The sequence below is a fragment of the Oncorhynchus mykiss genome, chromosome 17, assembly GCF_013265735.2.
Source record: "Oncorhynchus mykiss isolate Arlee chromosome 17, USDA_OmykA_1.1, whole genome shotgun sequence".
NCBI lineage: Eukaryota > Metazoa > Chordata > Actinopteri > Salmoniformes > Salmonidae > Oncorhynchus > Oncorhynchus mykiss.
Genome location: NC_048581.1, coordinates 16,696,946 through 16,717,095, shown reverse-complemented (window position 1 = coordinate 16,717,095; position 20,150 = coordinate 16,696,946). Strand labels below are relative to the sequence as shown.

The following is a 20,150-nucleotide window of genomic DNA, read 5'->3' as shown; positions in this document are numbered from 1 at the left end:
GGTGCAATGATCAGGGCCGGCCCTCCCTCTAGGCAAAATTATGCCCGGCACTTGATTTTTGGGGAGGCATTTTGGCAATTGGTTGCCGCCCTCTGGCGCCCCTGATCGGCTACTACACCGCCCGCGGCACCCCAGCCACCAGCTCATAGCGTTGCTGCTGTTCCCGCCCCCACCCCATTCCTACTTCTCCCGAATCCCACTATCCTTGGTGGTGATGTGTTTATGGGATTATCCAATTGTGAAAAAATTATAAAAATGAATCTGCCAATTAAATGTTTGTTTTAAAATATATTTGTGTGTGACACGATTAGTGATTTAAGGCAGTAGCCTACCATGTAGCTAACAGTGGATATAATTTTAGCTAAACGTAATCTATAGAGAGTTGAAACAATTTGCTACCACGTCTAACCGACAACTATGAGAAAAGAGGCACAATCTCTGAACCAAAGAAATGTGCTGGTGCATTGTATCAGCATGCAGCAATGTCCATCAGTCGGTGTGGAGAATGACAAGCCTACGAGGACGACGAGCCCCGGTTCGCTGATTCTAGCAGCAAAGAGGGCAAACCGGTGGAGTCCCAAGCCATGCACTTCCACCGATGATGACAGCTCTCTGGGCTGGACAAGAACAGGTGCTCGCACCAGGCCAAGCCACACCTCCAAACAATGCCGCCAAGACCCTATCTTGGACCCAGATTCAGATTCTTCGCTCCCCGTCCCCGATGACAGTTGTGGTACTACTGCTAAGTCCGACTCCCAGACAAAAAAACATAAAATACTCCTGTAATTTTTTTTGTCTCACCTCGGATGGCAGAGCTTCCGGGGCATTAGTGATTTTAACTATATTATTGACATTGAACTGGTTATATAGCCTATTAACGAGATGTATTAAAAATTGCGTTTAATTTGTAGCATAGGCCTATTCATTGAGCTACTCTTCTGTTCCTTCTGACTTTTAGCTGAGAAAATAATTGTCTCGCCTTGGGCGGCAGCACGTCCAGGACCGGCCCTGGGCATGATCATGTTGTGGCTCAAGTTAGTGAAGTAGGAAGTTTGATACCCTCCGAAATGTAGATCCAAGCACACAAAATAATAATGATATTTTATTGTGAGTGGAGAGAGGAAGTGTGAGAGAAACTGTGCTTTGTGACAAGACACATCTCCAGGGAAGTTCAGACAGGAGTGTAGTTGTACATCTGTGATGGCAAAGGTAAGGGCCTTTTTGTATTTGCCTGTGGAGTTTTGTGTCTCTGAGTCTGGTATGATTTAGCACTCAATGCATATCCTCAAATGGATGAGCAGACTTCATGAACGTTTCTTTTGTTCAATAAGTACATACGTTTTTGCCCCAACATACTTTATTATTTGTACTCACTTAGGGATTTATGTCAAACCTTGTATTGACTACATTAACCAAACACAAATGCATTGCAAAAAAAATATATATATATATATTTTTTTTATAAGTAGGGCCCTGTGTTTTGTCATGACATGATGCCTGATTATAATGCTGCATTTTTAGCCTTACATAAAAATAATTGGTGCAATTGTCTGAGTGCTGGACAATCTGACATAAAAAGAAAGGGAGGACAGTTTGATCAAAAAGCTTTAAATGAAGGTTCAAATCCAGGCGTGTCATATGATGGCGCAAAACACAAGGCCGAATTTAAGACTTGTGTGTGACACTGTCAGAGTGAAAGTGAAAAGGATGCAAGGCATTATTAATGATTCATTCCAAGTTGCACAACTTCACAGCCTAAATGTGTCTTGACTCTTATCCAAATGGGTAGACAGGCAACATCCAGGGTTCTTCCTCCACTGCAAAAGACAAATAAAGCAGATTATCAACTGTTATCAAGCACACCTGGGTTGGAAAATATGATTGCCTTCCTCAATAGCAGCCAGCGAATTCTACTAGAGGAAAAGACTAAATTAGTATGACATCCTGGCATTTGAAACATACTTAATTCAACGTGGGACATACAATAAAATGTTATATTTCTGCATACCCCAAAACACTACTATTTAGAACTCAACTACAGTTATTCAGCAGGTGCTTCATCTCTGTCCGGCTCCTTACTATTCACCGTTATAAACATGACAGTATCGATTTAAAGAAGTATGTACACAAGTATTTGCTTTTAACCTTTACACCTTAGCTACTTTTTGAGTGTGTGGCAGATTCATCCCCCCACAGCCTCCACCTCTGGTGCGCCACTCCAGGAACATCTATATGGGCAAGCCTGAGGAGAGTGATCCCCAGAGGAGATGGAGCTGTGGTCCCCCCCCCCTCCCTCAGTCTCACTTGGCCCAGGGGTTGGTGGAGGCAGAGTAAGATTGGATTCAACCATTGTCAACATACTGTACATCAAGTTGAATTCCTTTCTATTTGAACTGCAGTTTTAACTATGGTATGACTCACCTGACTTTATCCTCTTGGCCCACTGGAGAGCATAGGACATCCACCATGGTTCTCGACCTCCCTCTTCTCTGAGAGTCCTATGGTGGGAAATATACATTGACTTGAGTTCTCCAGAGAACTCCAGACACAGTTCAGAAGTGGCCTCCTATGGCCCAGCAGAAGTTGTCTGTGAGAAGTAATCCTGAAATCACTGTGACTGAAATGGTCAAGAAGGTATCTTGCCACAACATACTCTTCTCTTCCATTTTCTCTCATATATATTTCCATATAGGAGTGAATCCTAACTTCCCCTGAAGTCAAATGTTCACGTTGTCTCCCATTAACATCAACGCAGTGCTATGTAGTAAAAATTAGACTTGAGTGGAAGTTAGGATTTGCCTCAGAAAATGCACTCTCTGAAAATGACTTGCATTACATTGCCGGAGAGGAGTCCAATCTTCCACTCTATGAAAATGTTTTGGTTACGCAGGAATCTCGTATGGTGAGACAGACAGAGAAAAGAGATGTTTAACGCTAAGCTTAAATCCAATTAACAACCCAAATAACAGTAATCCAAATGCAATCTATACGTATGTACACAGGGAGCATTTACACATTGTACTGTATACTAAGAATGACAGAGTACAGCAGTATATATATTACAGTGAGCTGTCAAGAATCAGTATATAATACCTATGTGGTGAGTGTATAAACAGTAACTACAATGCAATGTACAGCAGTAGAAATATTAGAATGAGCTATATGAAGAATACAGTATTTAATCATAACACTAATGTATTACCAATACTGTAACAACTGTTTTTCCGAGCTGTACATTGTTTTGTTTTTTCCAGTTTGGGTCGCCTGCTGTCGTTGACAGAGAGGAGTCCAATCACCCTCTTTATGAAGAGGTTTTGGTTACGCAGGAAACGCGTACGGTGAGACAACTTTCTCAGTTTTAGCATTTATGTATCTGAAGGACTTTGCACTGCATTATCTGTTGTGTATGACTTTATTGATGATATATTTAGGCAGATTATTTCTTTAATTGTGTTTTATAAGATATAACACTTTGTCAAAAATTTTTGCAATAAAAAAGTCATACAAAATATGTAGAAAAATAAACAATTGTTTGTTATATTTTATTCTGTCCTATAATGTCTTATTCTATTAATAGTTGAGATTTTCTGTGAATAAGAAGGCATGATGAGGTTGTTAATCATGATTTGTCAGGACTCTTGACAGCTGCTTTTCCAGATGTAGATATTTTTACTAATAACTTTAACAAATGCGCCACTCGATTGACTCAACCTCAAAATATGTAATAAACAAATAACCTTGAATTCATTATATTTACATCTCTATTAACAAAATTGAGAGACAATATTTTTGCTCAATAAACTATATTTTTTCAAATTATCTTTCTAAAGAACCATTTCTATATTGTCACGTAGGAACACGTTCCTAATATTGAGTTGCACCCCCCTTTCACCCCCAGAACAGCCTCAATTCGTTGGGGCATGGACTCTACAAGGTGTTGAAAGCGTTCCACAGGGATGCTGGCCCATGTTGACTCCAATGTTTCCCACGGTTGTGTCAAGTTGACTGGATGTCCTTTGGATGGTGGACCCTTCCTGATACACACGGGAAACTGTTGAGCGTGAAAAACCCAGCAGTGTTGCAGTTCTTGACACAAACCAGTGTGCCTGTCTTGCCCATTCCCCCTCTGAATGGTATACATACACAATCCATGTCTCAATTGTCTCAAGGCTTAAAAATCCATCTTTATTCTGTCTCCTCCCCTTCATCTACACTGAAGTGAATTTAACAAGTGACATCAATAAGGGATCATGGCTCTCACCTGGATTTACCTAGTCAGTCTGTCATGGAAATAACAGGTGTTCTTAATGTTTTTTATACTCAGTGTATATCTGTACTATACATTTGTTGTTAAAAATGTCAAATAAATTGACATTTTTATTTTTACTACCCACTAGACCCCGACTTTGAATACTACTGGTCAAATGGAACAGTAACATTGTCTGTTTCTCAAATGGCACCATATAGGGTTATGGTCAAAAGTAGTGCACTACATGGGGAATAGGGTACTAGTTTGATGTACCATAGACAATGGAGAACTCAATGACCTCCTACTTCTTTATTTGGCTTTTCAACCACCAGGTGGAGAGATTGGACATGTATTCAATTGTAATAATGAGTTGTCATCAGAATATAACTAAACCATGTGTTTATAAATTTGAAATTAAGTTACCACAATTTTCGTTTTAATCTGTTGATTAGTTACCGTTGATTAGTCTTCAGTTAAGTTAATAAAGACACTCGAATCATTGAGGACAAATAATCTTTGGAAAAGAGACTCCTCTAGAAATTCAACGTGTCCTTTTCTACCATAAGTAATGGGTGTATTAAGGCTGAAAAACAATTATTTGATCACTTTAGACAAGTTATAATACATTTTGATCGATCTTAGATTGACTTTTATCTAACTTTGTGAAGTCGTCTACTCTACACATTGCAGTCCTTCGTTTTGTGGTCAACAAGTTTCACGTAATCAAACGGAATACACTGGCTTTTTTAGATTGGATGTACAAGTTACCTATGTAAACATTAATTTCCTCTTCAATCTTAATTCAATGTATACATGTTAATTTGACCTACATTTCGTCGGTTACACTATGGCCCTGGACCTATTTATTTCCAACGAGCGGAATAACGATCTAAACCAATCAGAGGCAGTAACTGGATCGGAGTGATACACCACAGCGCTGTTTAACGGAAGGATACGCTTGGGTGTGATGCGGGACTATAAATAATATTGTGACCTCGTTCGACCGTTGTTTCTCTGTGACATTCAACGTTATTTCGTAGCATTCCGAGCGCTCAGTTCTCCTTCGCAAAATGGCAGTTTAACGTGCAGCGGCTTATCCAGCAGCGGCAACAACCCGGCAGTGCAACGGTCAAGCACTGGCTTTTTTACGCAAAATGGCGTAAGTAAAAATTATACGTATTTCTTCTCAGAAAATGTAAAGTCAGTCACATGTCAGCCGTCGGGTAGGTGTGGCTGGCAAGCAGGCTTGGGAAGTTGTTGTTAGCGTTCTAGCTAGCTAACTCTACAATACAATAGCTTATACTGTTCGCTAACTTTACTTCAGATATTTGATATGTCATACTGTCAGCTAGATTTGGGCTGTCTTTGGCACCTACCCAACTGTGGAAATGGTTACTCGTATCAACTGTCTGCCTGAAATAACCAGCGTTAGACAGCATATGCTAACGTTATTCAGTGTCGGCGTTTCAGTGCCTTTCAACAAAGTGACAATAAAACCACGTGGATCCCGTGCCATCTACAGTGGGCCATTTTTAAACCGATATCTACGTCATAAATAATCAACTACCCCCTTCTCATATTGAATAACAATCTTGTTATGATTTTTAACTAATGTTATTAAACCCAGGCTCATAAATGGGTGAAGTTACTATGCCAGACATGGCAACGTGGCACTTTCAAAATGGCGTACTTGTGTCCTCTCGCTTTCTACTTTCCTTTCATGACCAGATGGTTGTTGTGAAAATGGCGGTGTCCTCACCCTCCCCTCTCCGTTTCCATAGTGAGTCAGCGAGGAGGCGGTGTTACCGGTCACATCATGACCAAGTTAGGCAACGTTATCCCGTGGCGGTGGGCGGGGAGTTTACCAGCACTGGCGGAATTTCCACTGAAGTATTAGACCAGAATATCTCGTACTATTTTGTGAAATACATGAATGCGTTTTAGGAGATATTAAGTCAAAGTTATTGACTCGACTTGTTCCTTTAGCACTTAGTTGAACAAATGGCCTCAAATTTACCAGGAAACGACCGAATGTTACTGTTGACTTGGTCACTAGGACATAACTTCAAATACCACAGGTTTTACAAGGTATCTCTAGCAGACTGTTTTCATGTGTATTTCCCAGACGCATACTTCCTCTTAAAATACTTCCTCCTAACACTGGGGCATTTGTTTATTTGTCCCTACCTCGGTGGGTGGGAGGAGTTTGAACCGGTGCATTCGTTGAGCCAGATGCCCTGCTCAGTCCAGCTGTGAAGCCAGCTCAAAACAAAAGTGACATAAATAAGCATGTGGAGTGATCTGTAGGATTCTGTGTTTTCACATGCAAAGTGATTGCTTTTGATAAATGGTGCATCTGCCTTCAAAGTGAAAACTAGTTAAATATGTATTATATGGAGAAGCGATGCATGTTTCTGGAAGACACACCATGCTGCCTTTGTTGACAACATGACAGCAGCGCAGATTATTGTTTGATTTGTCAAGGGTGCTCCTCCCTCCCCACTTTCGCGTGATGTGAAGGACTATTCCCCGGTTCAACCCAGGCCAGCGTAATAGAACTTCCTCGATGGGTGTTACAATGAGGGTAGTCAATGAGTAGCACCATTTAACTGACACCATATATATTGATATGATTACCTATCCCTCAAAACAATGACATGTGGCGAAGAAATTCTTGAAGAACGATCTGACCTTAAAGGCCATGTACTCTTATAATCTCCACCCCTCAGATCCTGGTTCCTCTCTAGGTTTCTTCCTAGGTTCCTTCCTTTCTAGGGAGTTTTTCCTAGCCACCGTGCTTCTATATATGCATTGTTTGGGGTTTTAGGCTGGATTTCTGTGTAAGCACTTTGTGACATCTGCTGATTTAAGAAAAGAAAGAGGCTTTATAAATAATTTTGTATTGATTGTTTTCCTTTTTATGTAGCCTAGCTATGATGGTACTAAGGCCCTGTCATACATGACATCTCACCCCTATCCCACCTTCTCTCCTACAGTATGTGTATGTCTACCGGAGAGAATGGGATATGCAAAATACATTTCTGTTGCTCATGTAGTAAATGGTCCAATAAAGTAATGTTCTCTCCTCTGTGGAACTACTTGTCATACTGCAATTTGTAACCCCTATCCCTCCATCTCTCTCCTTTCTGCTTCCAGTTCTCTCAAACCAACCACCCTCAGCTCTGCTGTTGTCTACCACAGCACGATATCACCGTTCCCCCTAACGACGACAACGTCCGAAGACTCTCTGTTATCCCGTTATAGTACCCTGTTACTGTTGACAGCCACCAGAAGAAGCAGTCATGTCCCTGTTGACTTCCCAACTGGTCTTGGAGGACGTTGGGGCCCTGTTACTGGACAACTGGTTTCTGACGGCTGACCCCATGGGGCCCCGTCTGGACCAAGATGAAGAGGATGATCTACCCCCCTCTCTCTCCTCCTTCTCTTCTTCTCTCTCTCTCTCCAACTCTTCTGCCTCTTCCCTCTCTCCCTCTTCTTTGTTTAGTTTGTCTCCTTCCCCCTCCCATCTCTCGTCCTCCGACTCCCTGCCTCCATCCCCTCATCCCTCGTTCCTGGGGAGCAGCAAGGCCGGCTCCGGGGTAGAGGACCACCTGATGCCGTTGACTCCGTGGCTGGACTCTAGCGAGCTGCTCCATGCCCACATGGGAACAAACGTCTGCAGAGGTGAGAACACAGCTGAAAAGAAAACCACAACAAAAACGCACAGCTCAAGTGTTGCAAAAGACATACAAACTCCTCCTTTGTTTGCTGACTAACCCTATACGTGGTTCCATCTGTGGTGTTATCACATCTATTAGGCTTAAACCTATCATTTTAAGCAATCCCCCACCTACGCTCTCCCCTGGGCTCGGTTTGTCATACCAACGTGTATGGTAATCATTAACCATAGAGGTCGTTAGTAACTACCGGTATTACCCGTTTGCACATCCACACGCGATGACAAGCCACCCATCACCTGAACAAACTGGTTTGCACCAGGTTTCCTGGTTATTACAGTAAAACAAGACTAGTGTCAGTGGTGCTTTACCTCCTGTTGTACAGACAGGAAACATTTTGGCAAACAATAGGGTTTTATAGTAGGGATCCAGTATCAGCAACTTCCACGTCCCTTCAAATCATGATTAGACTGGAATATTGTCTTTCAGAGCAGGTTTTTGTTTGGGAAAGGACTTGTTTCAGAGTACCATTTTTTATTTTATATATTTTTTTATTTATTTCTTCTTTCCGTTATCGCTGTACAATAATTATTAAAATTGTCATGTCATAAACATTGAGTATAATATGTTGTATATTTAGATGGAATTTACTTATCGCTTCTTCCCCAGATACATTTTCGGGCATGGACTGGATGGCTGAGAAGATAGACCTGAGTGACTTTGACCTGGACTCTCTGATTGGCTCCTGTTGTTCCGACGCCCCGCCCAGTTCCCCCGAGGATCTCCTGGCCTCCCTGGAGACCCGAATGGACCTAGACCTGATGGACCCCTTCACCGCCCCAATCCCTGCCCCACACGAGGTGCTCTCCCTGGGCATCCCTCTGGCCGACCTCCCCTCCCTGGAGCTCCCTGAAGAAGAGGTAGGGGATGAGGTCAGAGGTCCTGTGGTGACGGTTCAGGATCAAGAGGTCATGGTGAAGTCTGAGCCACAGTCTCCAGCACCCCTCTCCATGGGGTATACACTCGAGCTGGGGAGCGAAGTGGACGTTGATGTCTTGGAAGTCAAGACCACCCACACTCCAACTACCATCATCTCTGAGCCCAGCAACAGCCTCCAGACCACCGCCCCTATCGTCCTCTCCCTCCTGCCCTCAGGTCACTTCGTGGTGGTCCTCTCCCCTAAAGAGGAGCCAACCATCCTCCCCACATCAACCCTCTCAGCCTCCAGTAGCTGTGATGACCAGTCTGATGACAGCGACTCCGGCATCGACTCTGTATCCGGCTCCCCTCCTCACCACCCATCTCCCTCTCCTTCTCCCTCCATAGCCGGGTCCTCCAGGACCAAACCTTACTCCAAACCTGAACCTGAGACTACATCCCCCACAACCCTCAGCGGCAAGGTCAAATCAGTATCCGGGGCACCCAAGGTCGTGGAGAAGAAGCTCAAGAAGATGGCGCAGAACAAGACGGCAGCGACACGTTACCGACAGAAGAAGAAGGGCGAACAGGAAGTGCTGAGTGCGGAGTGTTCCGAGCTGGAGCAGAGGAACCGTGAGCTGGCAGAGAAGGCTGACGGCATCAGCAGAGAGATCCAGTACCTCAGAGATCTGATGGAGGAGGTCCGCTCAGCGAAGAACAGGAAGAAGACCACTGTTAGTGTGGCGTAGTCAATGGAAATTATGGATAGAAGGGGAATGCATAGAATGAGATCCAGTACCTTGTGGAGGAGGGGCTACGTCCTGGTTGTCCACCCTTCTACCAAAGTGTACATTTGCATACTTGCAGTCTATGATGGGAAGTGTGCATTTGCATACTTTGGGAGAAGATTAGAGAATGGAGAAGGCAGTCTGGTAATGGCTAGAAAGATGATAGAAAAGTTGATGAGATTATTATCAGGGGGAGAAGATGCGGGACTGATTTTAGTCAGGCGGAGCATCAGTCATGCTGGTCTGTTCTGTATGAACCCTATTACAGTGTTACACTGGTATACATACACATTATTAAACACACACACACAAGTGTTGTATGGTATTGTCTTGACTAGGCCATGGCTACTGCGTAGGTAGGAAAATGTAGAATTACGACAAAGACAAATTAGTATGGCCACACTTACCAAGATCCAACCCATAACCTTCCCCAAAAATACTCCAGTTTCAAAGACCAGTTACAACAACCCCCCCCCCAACTGTCACCCTACTGTTACTCTTACCCCACTCACCCCTTACCTTCCCCCTTTTTTCTCGTTACCCCACTACTCTTTGACATCCTCTATGCAGCTTTAGTCCAGAAAGGGGCCTCGCCCTGTGACAGGTTTTTAATTGTTACACTGAATTCCCTCTGTCACAATGTTATGTTTGGTATGTATATATCTTCACCTGAACTCTACTCTGGCTTCATCAGGGTTCTATTTAACGCTGGGTAGTAGGAAACCATCCATCTCCTAGACTGTCCTAGACCTAGTTGGCAACTCTAGTGTAGCTTTAAGCTACATGTTTGTTTGGCTTGTATAAATGCTTTGCTATTGTTTACTATTAAAGCTCCTTATTGAATCTCAATTGATCTGTTATCTTTTATTAAGAAGTACATGTTATCTTTTATTTGGATTAAGAAGTACATGTTAACTATTAGTGGCAAATCTAAATGCCATGACAAATGCACATTAAATTGATATGCTAGTTTAGTAAAGCACTAGTCGTGTACACATACGACTGATACCATATAAGCGTTGAATCAATTTGATCATGACTAAGCAACAGTACTCTGGTATTTTAAGCCTGTGTGACTGGAATGGCAGGTGATACTGGTCCTGGGAAAAATACTCATGAAGCACATGAGTAGGAGTGCTGATCTAGGATCAGGTCTTGTGTCCATATAATCTTGATCTGAAATATAAACGGGTCCTAGATCAGCACTCCCTACTTTGAAGTTTTATGAATACAGACTGACACTCGAGCGCCAACCTAAGCTTTGAATATCGGGTCTATTTTAAGCATCTTGGAGTGCTGATTTGAGTTCAGTTTTCCTTTTAAATCACAATGAATAAGAGGACTGATCCTAGATTGGCTCTCGATACATACGGCCCCAGGTATACCTGATTTACATGTAAGATTGCGCAAACAGGAAATGGCTGGGTAGTTGGTAGTGCAAACATCCATGCTATAACTAGTACAGCTATACAACTTGTCATTGTGCAATAGCTAATGCAGGGGTTGGCAAGTACACTACTACACGTTTGAACTTTTAGAGTGATTAGCTTATAATATTTGTTTTTAAATGTTATTTAAATAATTATTAAACAAGCTATTTATCCTTTATTCAACCATAACACATAAGGATATATAGCAGGGATTGTTAACTGGTGTCCCTCACATTGTTTTTCAGAATACATTTTTAGCATTAAAAATTGGGGCATAAAGTAACAAAATCACTAGGAATTCACCTCAAAATGTTATTTAGGAAATCTATTCCCCAGTATTTCCACTCATAAATAGAGACGTGATCTTGTAAGGTTTTAAATGATTGTTTCCATCAAATACAATATCTGTTTGGGCTTCTTACATCAATTTTCAGAGTACAAATGATTAATGATTATGTTCCGGTGCCCTGATCATCCGCTCAAGAAAGAAATGGTCCTGTGGCTGAATCTAGTTGATGATCCCCGTCTATAGAATCTATATAATATCAGTGTTTGTCATTGTGCTTTAAGGGTTAGCCAGTACACCCTGCTTATACTGTGTCATTAGCTGTTTTACAATAACATTTGTTTAAAAAATAAATATATCCCTAATTAAACAAGTTAATGACTAATCTTCTGAAAATAAGCCTTGGTGCGAGTTGAGCTATTTCAGAAAGTCTTAGAAAACAGGTTTGAACCGGCCAACATTCGACACATTTTCGTGCCATTGACTGAAGGAACAAAACCCAAAATGCAGAAGTGAGACAGAGAAAGGTGTGTGAGTGAGAAAGAGACGTCTCACAGGAAAGAATCTCTTGTCTATCTCCCCCATTTGTTTTATCTGAAACCAGACAGACTGAGGGGAAACATTTGTCTCTTTCTCTCTCTCTCTCTCTGTGTGTGTGTGTGTGTGTGTGTGTGGCAAAAAGTTGTGGGTTGACAGCATGTGTCAGTGAGAGAGAGAGAGAAAAAGGTTGTGGGTTAGTGTGTGAGTATGTGCAATGAAAATATGTGTGTGTCTATATGTAAGACTAGTGCACGTGTATGCGAGAGTGTCTGTCCAGGTGTACAAACGTTTGTGTGAAAGAGTTCAGTGGGTTGAAAGAAACATGGCAGACAGATGTGTACATTTAGCTTGGGCAGTAAAACATCACAGGTTTATTTATTTGACCTTTATTTACAACCATGTAAGCCGGGAGAACAGACACACACAGACACACACACAGACACACACACACACAGTCCACAGTAGTGAGGCCTTCCACTCCTGCACAGGCCCTGATAAGAACCACCCTGATAGAGAGAGAGAAAGGGGGGGGGGGGGGGAGAGAAGGAGAGAGTGGAAATGATAAGGGGAGAGAGGTAGAAAGAAAGCTAGAGTTAGAGAGCGAGAGTAGAAGAGAGAGGGAGAGAATAGCTAGTCAGTTGTTCAACTGAAATGTGTCTTCTGCATTTAACCCAACCCGTCTGAATCAGAGAGGTGCGGGGGGGAGGGGGCCTTAATCGACGTCCATGTCATCGCGCCTGGGGAGCAGTTGTTGTTGGGAGTTAACTGCCTTGCTCAAGGGCAGAACGGCAGATTTATCTACCTTGCTGGCTCTGGGTTTTGAACCAGCGACCTTTCAGTAACTGGCCCAATGCTCTTAACCGCTAGATGGAGGGAGAGAGAACAAGTGAGAGACATGTCAAGCCAAGGCAAATGCCATGCAGGGAATGAATGCCTGTTTGAAATGGGACTTGAAATGGCTCCAGACCTGGGTTCAAATACCATTTGAAATCATTTCAAATACTTGATCTGTGCTTGATTGAGGTTGCCTGTTAAAATGGAACCAATAGAGAAGTCCCAAAAGTGCAAAACCGGCCCACCTGTGACCTGGCACTCCAGGCAGACTCAAGCAAATACTCTATTTGAACGTTTTCAAATAGTATTTGAACCCAGGTCTGAATAGCTCATTAGGAGATCATGGGTGTGAGTGCTGGGATCGACAAAGCGTTTTAAGGCAGGCTGACTGAAGATGAGCCTTGACTTGTAGTGTTCATTCCTCATGAATCTACTGTTATTTGGTCTGCGTACCAAATGGCACCCTATTCCCCATGGGACCTGGTCAAAAGGAGTGTACTACATAGGGAATAGGGTGCCATTTTGGGATGCAACCTACCAACCACAATGGGCTTCATTCATTAATGGCTTGGGTTGGCTTGTCAGTATGCTTTTGGTGTTTTGAGCCATTCACAATAACAGGGACTCTCACTGGCGTGTGTGTGTTTCATGATTCACTGGCCCTAAACTAAGGTTTGATCAGGCCGCAGCCACATAGCAGTGACTGGTGGTATGTAGTGTTAATTATAACTCTTGGCTAGAACCCAGGTAGAGGCCTCATTGGTTAACAAAGGCAAAGAAGGTCTGAGTAAGGAATAGTATAGATGTATCTGTCCCCCACTGAGTAGATTCAAAGAGGGACTACAGTGCCATGAAACTGAGACTGCATCCCAATGGCACCTATAGGGTTCTGGTCAAAAGTAGCGCACTGTATAGGGAATAGTGCTAATTGGGACGTGACCTCTAGCAGTCCATTGCTACTTCTCACAGACTTGTCAAAATGTTATTTTAGGCACTTGCCTTTCAAAGCACAAAATACTATACCTAACAAACATTATGGGGAAGCAACTTTGATTCAACCAGTGTGTGCCCAGTGGGGATCGTCTCTTTCTACCTCTCTCTCCTCTTCCCTTCTTTCTCTTTCCAACCCCCTCTCTTCTGGCTCTCTCTCCCTCTCTCACTCGCTACTGTATGTAGGAGTCTAAAACCAGATGACTGGTAGGTCTATTTTCAAGTAGGTCTATTTTAGGCTAACTTTAATCTGAAGCAGGATTTAGCCCAGCGACTCTTCAACGCAGTCAGTCACAGGACAAGCGCACTGGTCTGCGTCATAAAGATGGTTGAGTAGACTGGGTTGACTGAGGGGTAACAGAGACGTGGTAGTGACAGCGTTAGCAATGGCCCTACTTCCCTGAGAGTATATATAGTTCCCTAATCCCCAGCCATCAGCCTGGTAATGAGCTCAATTAATGTCACTGTGACCAGATAATTACACTGTGTGTGTGTGTGAGAGAGCGAGAGTGAGAGAGAGAGAGAGAGAGAGAGAGCGAGAGATCAGGTAATTAGCCTGAAGGCTCGGGATCAGAGTGAGTCATCTAGGGACATGTCAGTCAGTATACAGACATGTGAGAGAGGAAGAAGGGGGTAGAGCTTAAATAATTAGTTAAATCAAATACAGGTTCAACTGAATGACAACAAAGACAGAATACAATATGTAATTTTATTGAATAGTTTGGGGTAGCCTCATCTCCGTGGAATGCTCCTCGGAGCCAGATGCTGATGACAAGTTGCCCTATGCTGGAAGAACGGGGACGCGATGACAGGCCTTCAGCTGGTGGTGGGGAGGTGGAAGGTCGTTGAAAGGCTGTTGCTGCAAAACAGCAAGTGGGAGTCAAAGTTTGAGTTGACATAAATACCCCCCTGGATTTGTGCTCATTGGTTGAAAGAAAGGAAAGTGATTACTGCACGAGTGAGCCCATAGGTTAATCAGCAAGCGGGGTGGGATTGCCTTCGTGTGCCATGCTCATAGGCTGAAGTGAATAGGTGAATGACATTCTGCATTCTTGCTAATAGTAAAGGAGGAGGAGAGACGTGACACTATGCTGATGAGGTAACATTATAGACACTACCATACCTGCTATGCTGATGAGGTAACATTATAGACACTACCATACTTGCTATGTTAATGGGGTAAAATTATAAACACTACCATAGATACCTGCTATTCTTATGAGGTAACATTATAATCATTACCAAATGCCTGCTATGCTAATGAGGCAACATTATAAACACTAGCCTATAAATACCGGTTTTGTTTATGAGGTAATAGACACTACCATATGAATAAAAGCGATGTGAATTATATGTGTTTATGAATAAAAAGTAACCCTAGACTAGAGTCTCTAGACTGTGTGTGTGTGTGTGTGTGTGTGTGTGTGTGTGTGTGTGTGTGTGTGTGTGTGTGTGTGTGTGTGTGTGTGTGTGTGTGTGTGTGTGTGTGTGTGTGTGTGTGTGTGTGTGTAAGCGAGAGGTGTGTAATAAGGAAACTATGAGTCACTGTGAAAGAACCAGTGTTATGGTGTCATTCTACACTTCTAGAGAATTGGGGAGGAAGGACTTGAGGTACTGTAATAATATTTTCAAACCTCGACTCAATCAGCAATAAAGATAAACAAAGTAAACTTGTCACGGATAATGTGAACATTTTGGATAATATGATGAATATAAACACAGCATTAAGGACAAACAATTGCATTGCCAAATATGTGTGTCTTCCGAGGGTACTCCTCTTTTGTAAACTTTAAAAGTTTTTTTCTCCGTCCATTGTCTGATTTGTGTTGTGCTTTTTAAGTTATGCTAGCAAACATATAGAAATGCACCCGTGATCAAAGTAGGCCTCCAAGTCTTTATTTCATAAATGTACACTACCTTCCCGCCTTTTACCTCTAATGCTAGAGTGCCACCTGGCGTCCTTACTGAAAACTACACTTCCCCATTTTTATGAAAACATAATCGCCGTAGACTGTCATGTGACCAGCAAACACTGGGCTTGTACCGACATTGCAGCCGATTGACTGATCTGCAAATCACCTTGCATCATAAATAACGATATTATTATTTGTAGATCAGTCAGTCAGCATTTGCTTCACGGTTTTGATGCTCCCGAACACGGCTTTTACGAGAAACAGAAAGTTGACCGAACTAAGGTTGTTGTTACGGTAGAAACGACGCTGTTACCCAGCGCCCACCTCCATCATTCTGAACTCTTTTGACTGAACACCGTTTTGAACCCACGTTCTTGCTGCATGCTGCTTGCACGGTTTCTACGAAGGTACCGTAAGTAGGTTGACAAACATTTTTGAGATCCATTACTGGGAGTTACAGGCTAGGTACTGTTTGTAGCACAGATCATTTTCGACCAACCTTTACTTGAATGTCCAGTTTCAGGTGGTGGGTTTGAATGTAGAAAATGCTCAGTTATCAAAATAAAAACATGTTTTGCTCCATTAAGTAATTCAACAATGTGTATGGCGCCATCTTGTCTATTTCAAATATCTAATTGATTAAGACAGGTCCACCCTAAAGTGCAGAATGTCATGATTACACTCTTTTTAAATGTATTTTTTTTATTAACAACAAATCAATACATAAAGCACATGAGGGAACACAAGCATACATAGATAGATTACAAACAATGGACAATCGGGCTGGGGGCGGGGCTAGGGGCGGGGCTAGGGGGTACAATATCACATTACAATTACAGAAGGACCTTAAGGGACATGCATATACTTACAATTCTAACAGCTTTTTTGTTAGAGCATTAACCGTCTTAAAATACAGTTACATTTATTTTTGTAGGGTACGAAAATGTGGTTTTCTGTTTGTAAATTTACATTTGTGAATATGAAATTTGGCCAAAAGAATAATGAAATGAATTACATAAAATGGTTTCAGCTTATTTCTATCGTAGGTAAAGAATCCAAACAGTACATCTCTCCACAATAGTGTAAAATCTTCATAAATGTGTTAAATTATAAATCTACTGATGTCTTGCCACAGTTTTCTTACATGCATACAATGCCAAAAAAGATGCAACACTGTTTCTGGGTGGTCATTACAAAAGGAGCAATTTGAGTTGATGTTTTTCTTAAACTTCTTCATATAGTGGTTGGCAGGATAATATTTATGAATAATTTTAAAGGAAACTTCCTTCATTTTGTTTACAAGTAGGTATGTGTGTATCTCTTCTTACCGTCCATGTATTACAGACTTCCCATCTTTCTGTCTCTCTTACCATCCTTGTATTACAGACTTCCCATCTTTCTGTCTCTCTATTTCCCCTCTTTCTCCTCCTTCTCCTGACCTCCCTCTCTTCTTCCCCCTCTGTCTTTTCCCTTCCTCCATCAGGATGTCATCATCTCTTCCCCGACCTCGTCATGTGATCTGGGAGACAGAGGAGCTGGTGGCCTACCTCCACCCCCAGCCCTGGACCCCAGGTAGATGCATCTTATTTACCACAATAGCTAACTGGTCCAGGGCCCGGTTTCCCAAAAGCATCTTAAGGCTAAGTTAATTGTTAGAATTTTCGTAGAAGCATCGTTAAATATCCAAGCTGTTTCCCTAAACCATCGCTATTAATGCTGCACTTGAAAACGCTCGTAACCTAAAGCCTGCCTCAGACCACTCGTAGAACAGCGTCGTTAGATGCTTTGTTTGCCCTCCTGTGTCACTTAACATACAGAAAATCTAAACTAAACATGGATCAACCATGTGATTCTATCTCTACGACCACTGATAACTTCAGAACAAAAGCTGACTACTAAGAGGAAGTTGCCAATGTCTTTGCAGTTGATACAAACAAGCCACGTAGACAAAGATATGCTATAAACAGTAGGCTATGTGTTTTCAATCAATATGAGACAATATACCCACAGGAAAGTATAATTCCATTATCCTTTCAGAGCGCATGTAGTGCATTCAGATTCCTATCACTTGAAGCATGCATGTAAACATGTGTAAGAGCTCGGCCAGTATGCATGTGTCTCGTGCATGTATTTTTATCTCGTGCGCCTGCTTCAGGTGATAGGAATCTGAATGCACTACCTGCGCTTTGAAAGGTTGATGGAATTATACTTTCCTGTGGGTATATTGTCTCATATACCGATCAAAAGGACCAACCACACAGACAACAAGTAAAGTACATTCAAATATAATTGTAATTTTATTCAACATTCTGTCTTGTCGAAGTTGTGAGAGGAAACTGTCCTGATTCAAACGCTCATTTCTGCCCAACGTAGAATTCAATGTAATTCATCGTCAGGATCCCAGCCAAGTAACACACCTCACGTCCATCCATTGCTTTTACATTTTATAATAGTCAGTTGCTACGCAACCACTGAACATGTACAGTGAACTGTGCAATCCTTCTATAGTATACTATCATCCTCTATAGTGCACTGCATAGGGAATAGGGACAATCTTTATCTTCATATATGGAATATCAATCACAGGCACTACCATCCTGGAGCCAAAGACCCCCAGGGGCCCAGATGAGGAACCAAGCCCAGCTCAGGGCAGTCTCTTCAGGCTGGGTGAGGGAGCCTACCTGAGGTTGCTGCTGGGGGCCAGGGAGGTGGGGGCCCTGCTGTGTGAGAGGCTGGGGGTGAAGAGATGTGCCCTGGTCTGCAGGCCCCACCCAGACAGTAACAGTCCACCCCAGGTCTGTTGTGTTTGTACTCTACACTCTTCTTTACTATTATTCTACTCTATTCTACTTTACTCTTTTCTATTTTATTCTACTCTTTTAAATCCTGCTCTCTTCTACATTACTCTTATTCTATTCTGCTATTTTCTATTTTACTCTTCTATTCTGTGTCATCTAGTTTTGAATAAAAACTGACAATGTAATGTTTTTGTTCATCAACATAAATTATATTTGTGTTTAGATAGCACCATAATTCTGTCCTCCTTTTTAGTATGAACAGGTAGCCTAGTAATAGTCCCTGTTGTTATTGACTCACAGATCCGGGTGCTGCCGCTACACGGCCTTGACAGCGAGTGGCACCCCCACCTGGCGGGAGATGAGCACTACACCCACCACGACCCCGGCTACGTCACCTCTAAAAGCGGCCCTCGCTGGACTGACACGTCCCTCCAGGAGATCCAGGCCGAGATTCGGGCCCAGCTCCCTTCCCCCAATGCCCTACCAAACCTCACCTTCCTGGGGGAAGACCCATCACACCCCGGCCTCTTCTCCCGGATCGTCCGTGGAGAGGAGCAGCAGTGGAGGGTGTGGGAGGATGAGGGACACGTGGCATTCCTCACCCCCTTCCCCAACGCCCCCGGCCTCACCGTACTGGTCCCCCGTCGACCTCTGACCTCGGATATATTTAGACTTGAAGAGGCAGATTATACGAGTTTGGTACTGGCAACCCAGAAGGTGGCCAAGGTTTTGGAAGAGGGTCTCGGAGCGTGGGGGGTGGGGTTGATATTCGAGGGGTTTGAGATTGACTATGCTCATGCTAAATTGATACCTCTGCTCTCTCCGCCCTCCTCTCACCAGGTTGATGGGGGCTCCACCACCACCACTGGCTCTCTACCTCCTCAGGCCCAGTTTAGTGCCACCTATCCTGGGTTTGTGACCTCGGAGGATGGCCCTGAGGCAAGCCTGGAGTGTTTGAAGGAGTTACAGGCCAAAATCACACAGTAAAGATAATGTACTGTATTGACATGTTATGAAATATGTATGTAATTGCATATTATGAAGGATCTGAAACTGGGTGATTATAGTATTGATGTATTGCACTTGACTACATACATTCCAATTGCATTATTGGTTGACTTGGTAATGTTTCAATACGAAGCCCGTTGATTCATGTACATACTGATTTGGTATACCAAATTCTGTAGATGTGACTGTTTCTGTCAATTTTATTATCAACTTGAAATAGGACCACAATCAAGAGCTTTATTTGATAAACATGGTACTGTAAGGGTTTTAAACATATCCTTTGAGAAGTACTTAACAGTAGCATGAAAAAATACATGATTGTTTGATCAAAATAAACATGTGATTTCTATTATGTTTTGTAAAGTGTAATTTCAGATGATATTTCTAAGAGCACAACAGGCTGAAAAAACAGAAGGAAATGAACCGCCGTCTTTCATTGTCAAATGTTACAATACATATGTCATTACTCGTTACCCCTCTAATTGTATTAAATTAGTACAAACGACCATGAAACCAAGCACCTTTTATATAGGGCTAGTTCACTCAAATTACAAAATGAAGTATTGGATTCCTTCAAAGGTTTACATTTGAAGCAGGGGCCAGATAGACTTACCTTGTACAGGGGCCAGATAGACTTACCTTGTACAGGGGCCAGATAGACATACCTTGCACAGGGGCCAGATAGACATACCTTGCACAGGGGCCAGATAGACATACCT

The 20,150-nt window shown here is 42.6% G+C and overlaps 2 protein-coding genes across 7 annotated transcripts; both read left to right on the top strand.

Moving 5' to 3' along the window:
- Positions 1 to 5,201: 5,201 nt before the first annotated feature.
- Positions 5,202 to 10,481, top strand: LOC110494903 (cyclic AMP-dependent transcription factor ATF-4). Its single transcript, XM_021570233.2, has 3 exons — positions 5,202 to 5,408; positions 7,406 to 7,933; positions 8,596 to 10,481. Exons 2-3 carry the CDS (start codon positions 7,552 to 7,554, stop codon positions 9,591 to 9,593), a joined length of 1,380 nt encoding a protein of 459 aa, XP_021425908.1. The 5' UTR covers positions 5,202 to 5,408; positions 7,406 to 7,551; the 3' UTR covers positions 9,594 to 10,481.
- Positions 10,482 to 15,267: 4,786 nt separating this feature from the next.
- On the top strand, positions 15,268 to 19,785 carry LOC110495074. Of its 6 annotated transcripts, none has more exons than XM_036949144.1 (4): positions 15,268 to 15,323; positions 17,109 to 17,197; positions 18,212 to 18,420; positions 18,724 to 19,785. In XM_036949144.1, the coding sequence occupies exons 1-4, from the start codon at positions 15,277 to 15,279 to the stop codon at positions 19,408 to 19,410; spliced, it is 1,032 nt and encodes a 343-aa protein (XP_036805039.1). In that variant the 5' UTR covers positions 15,268 to 15,276; the 3' UTR covers positions 19,411 to 19,785. The 6 variants fall into 6 exon arrangements, with proteins under 6 accessions (XP_036805039.1, XP_036805042.1, XP_036805044.1 ...); XM_036949147.1 differs by lacking the exon at positions 15,268 to 15,323 and adding an exon at positions 15,701 to 16,032 and having other exon boundaries at positions 17,012 to 17,197; XM_036949149.1 differs by lacking the exon at positions 15,268 to 15,323 and adding an exon at positions 15,701 to 16,037.
- Positions 19,786 to 20,150: the final 365 nt, after the last annotated feature.

Bases quoted from the DNA above. Each gene is read 5' to 3' on its own strand.
- LOC110494903 (XM_021570233.2), top strand. From the start codon at position 7,552: ATGTCCCTGTTGACTTCCCAACTGGTCTTGGAGGACGTTGGGGCCCTG. The intron at 7,934-8,595 runs GTGAGAACACAG...CTTCTTCCCCAG, and splicing joins GGGAACAAACGTCTGCAGAG to ATACATTTTCGGGCATGGAC.
- LOC110495074 (XM_036949144.1), top strand. From the start codon at position 15,277: ATGGTGTCATTCTACACTTCTAGAGAATTGGGGAGGAAGGACTTGAG. The intron at 15,324-17,108 runs GTACTGTAATAA...TTCCTCCATCAG, and splicing joins TTGGGGAGGAAGGACTTGAG to GATGTCATCATCTCTTCCCC. The intron at 17,198-18,211 runs GTAGATGCATCT...TATCAATCACAG, and splicing joins CCCCCAGCCCTGGACCCCAG to GCACTACCATCCTGGAGCCA.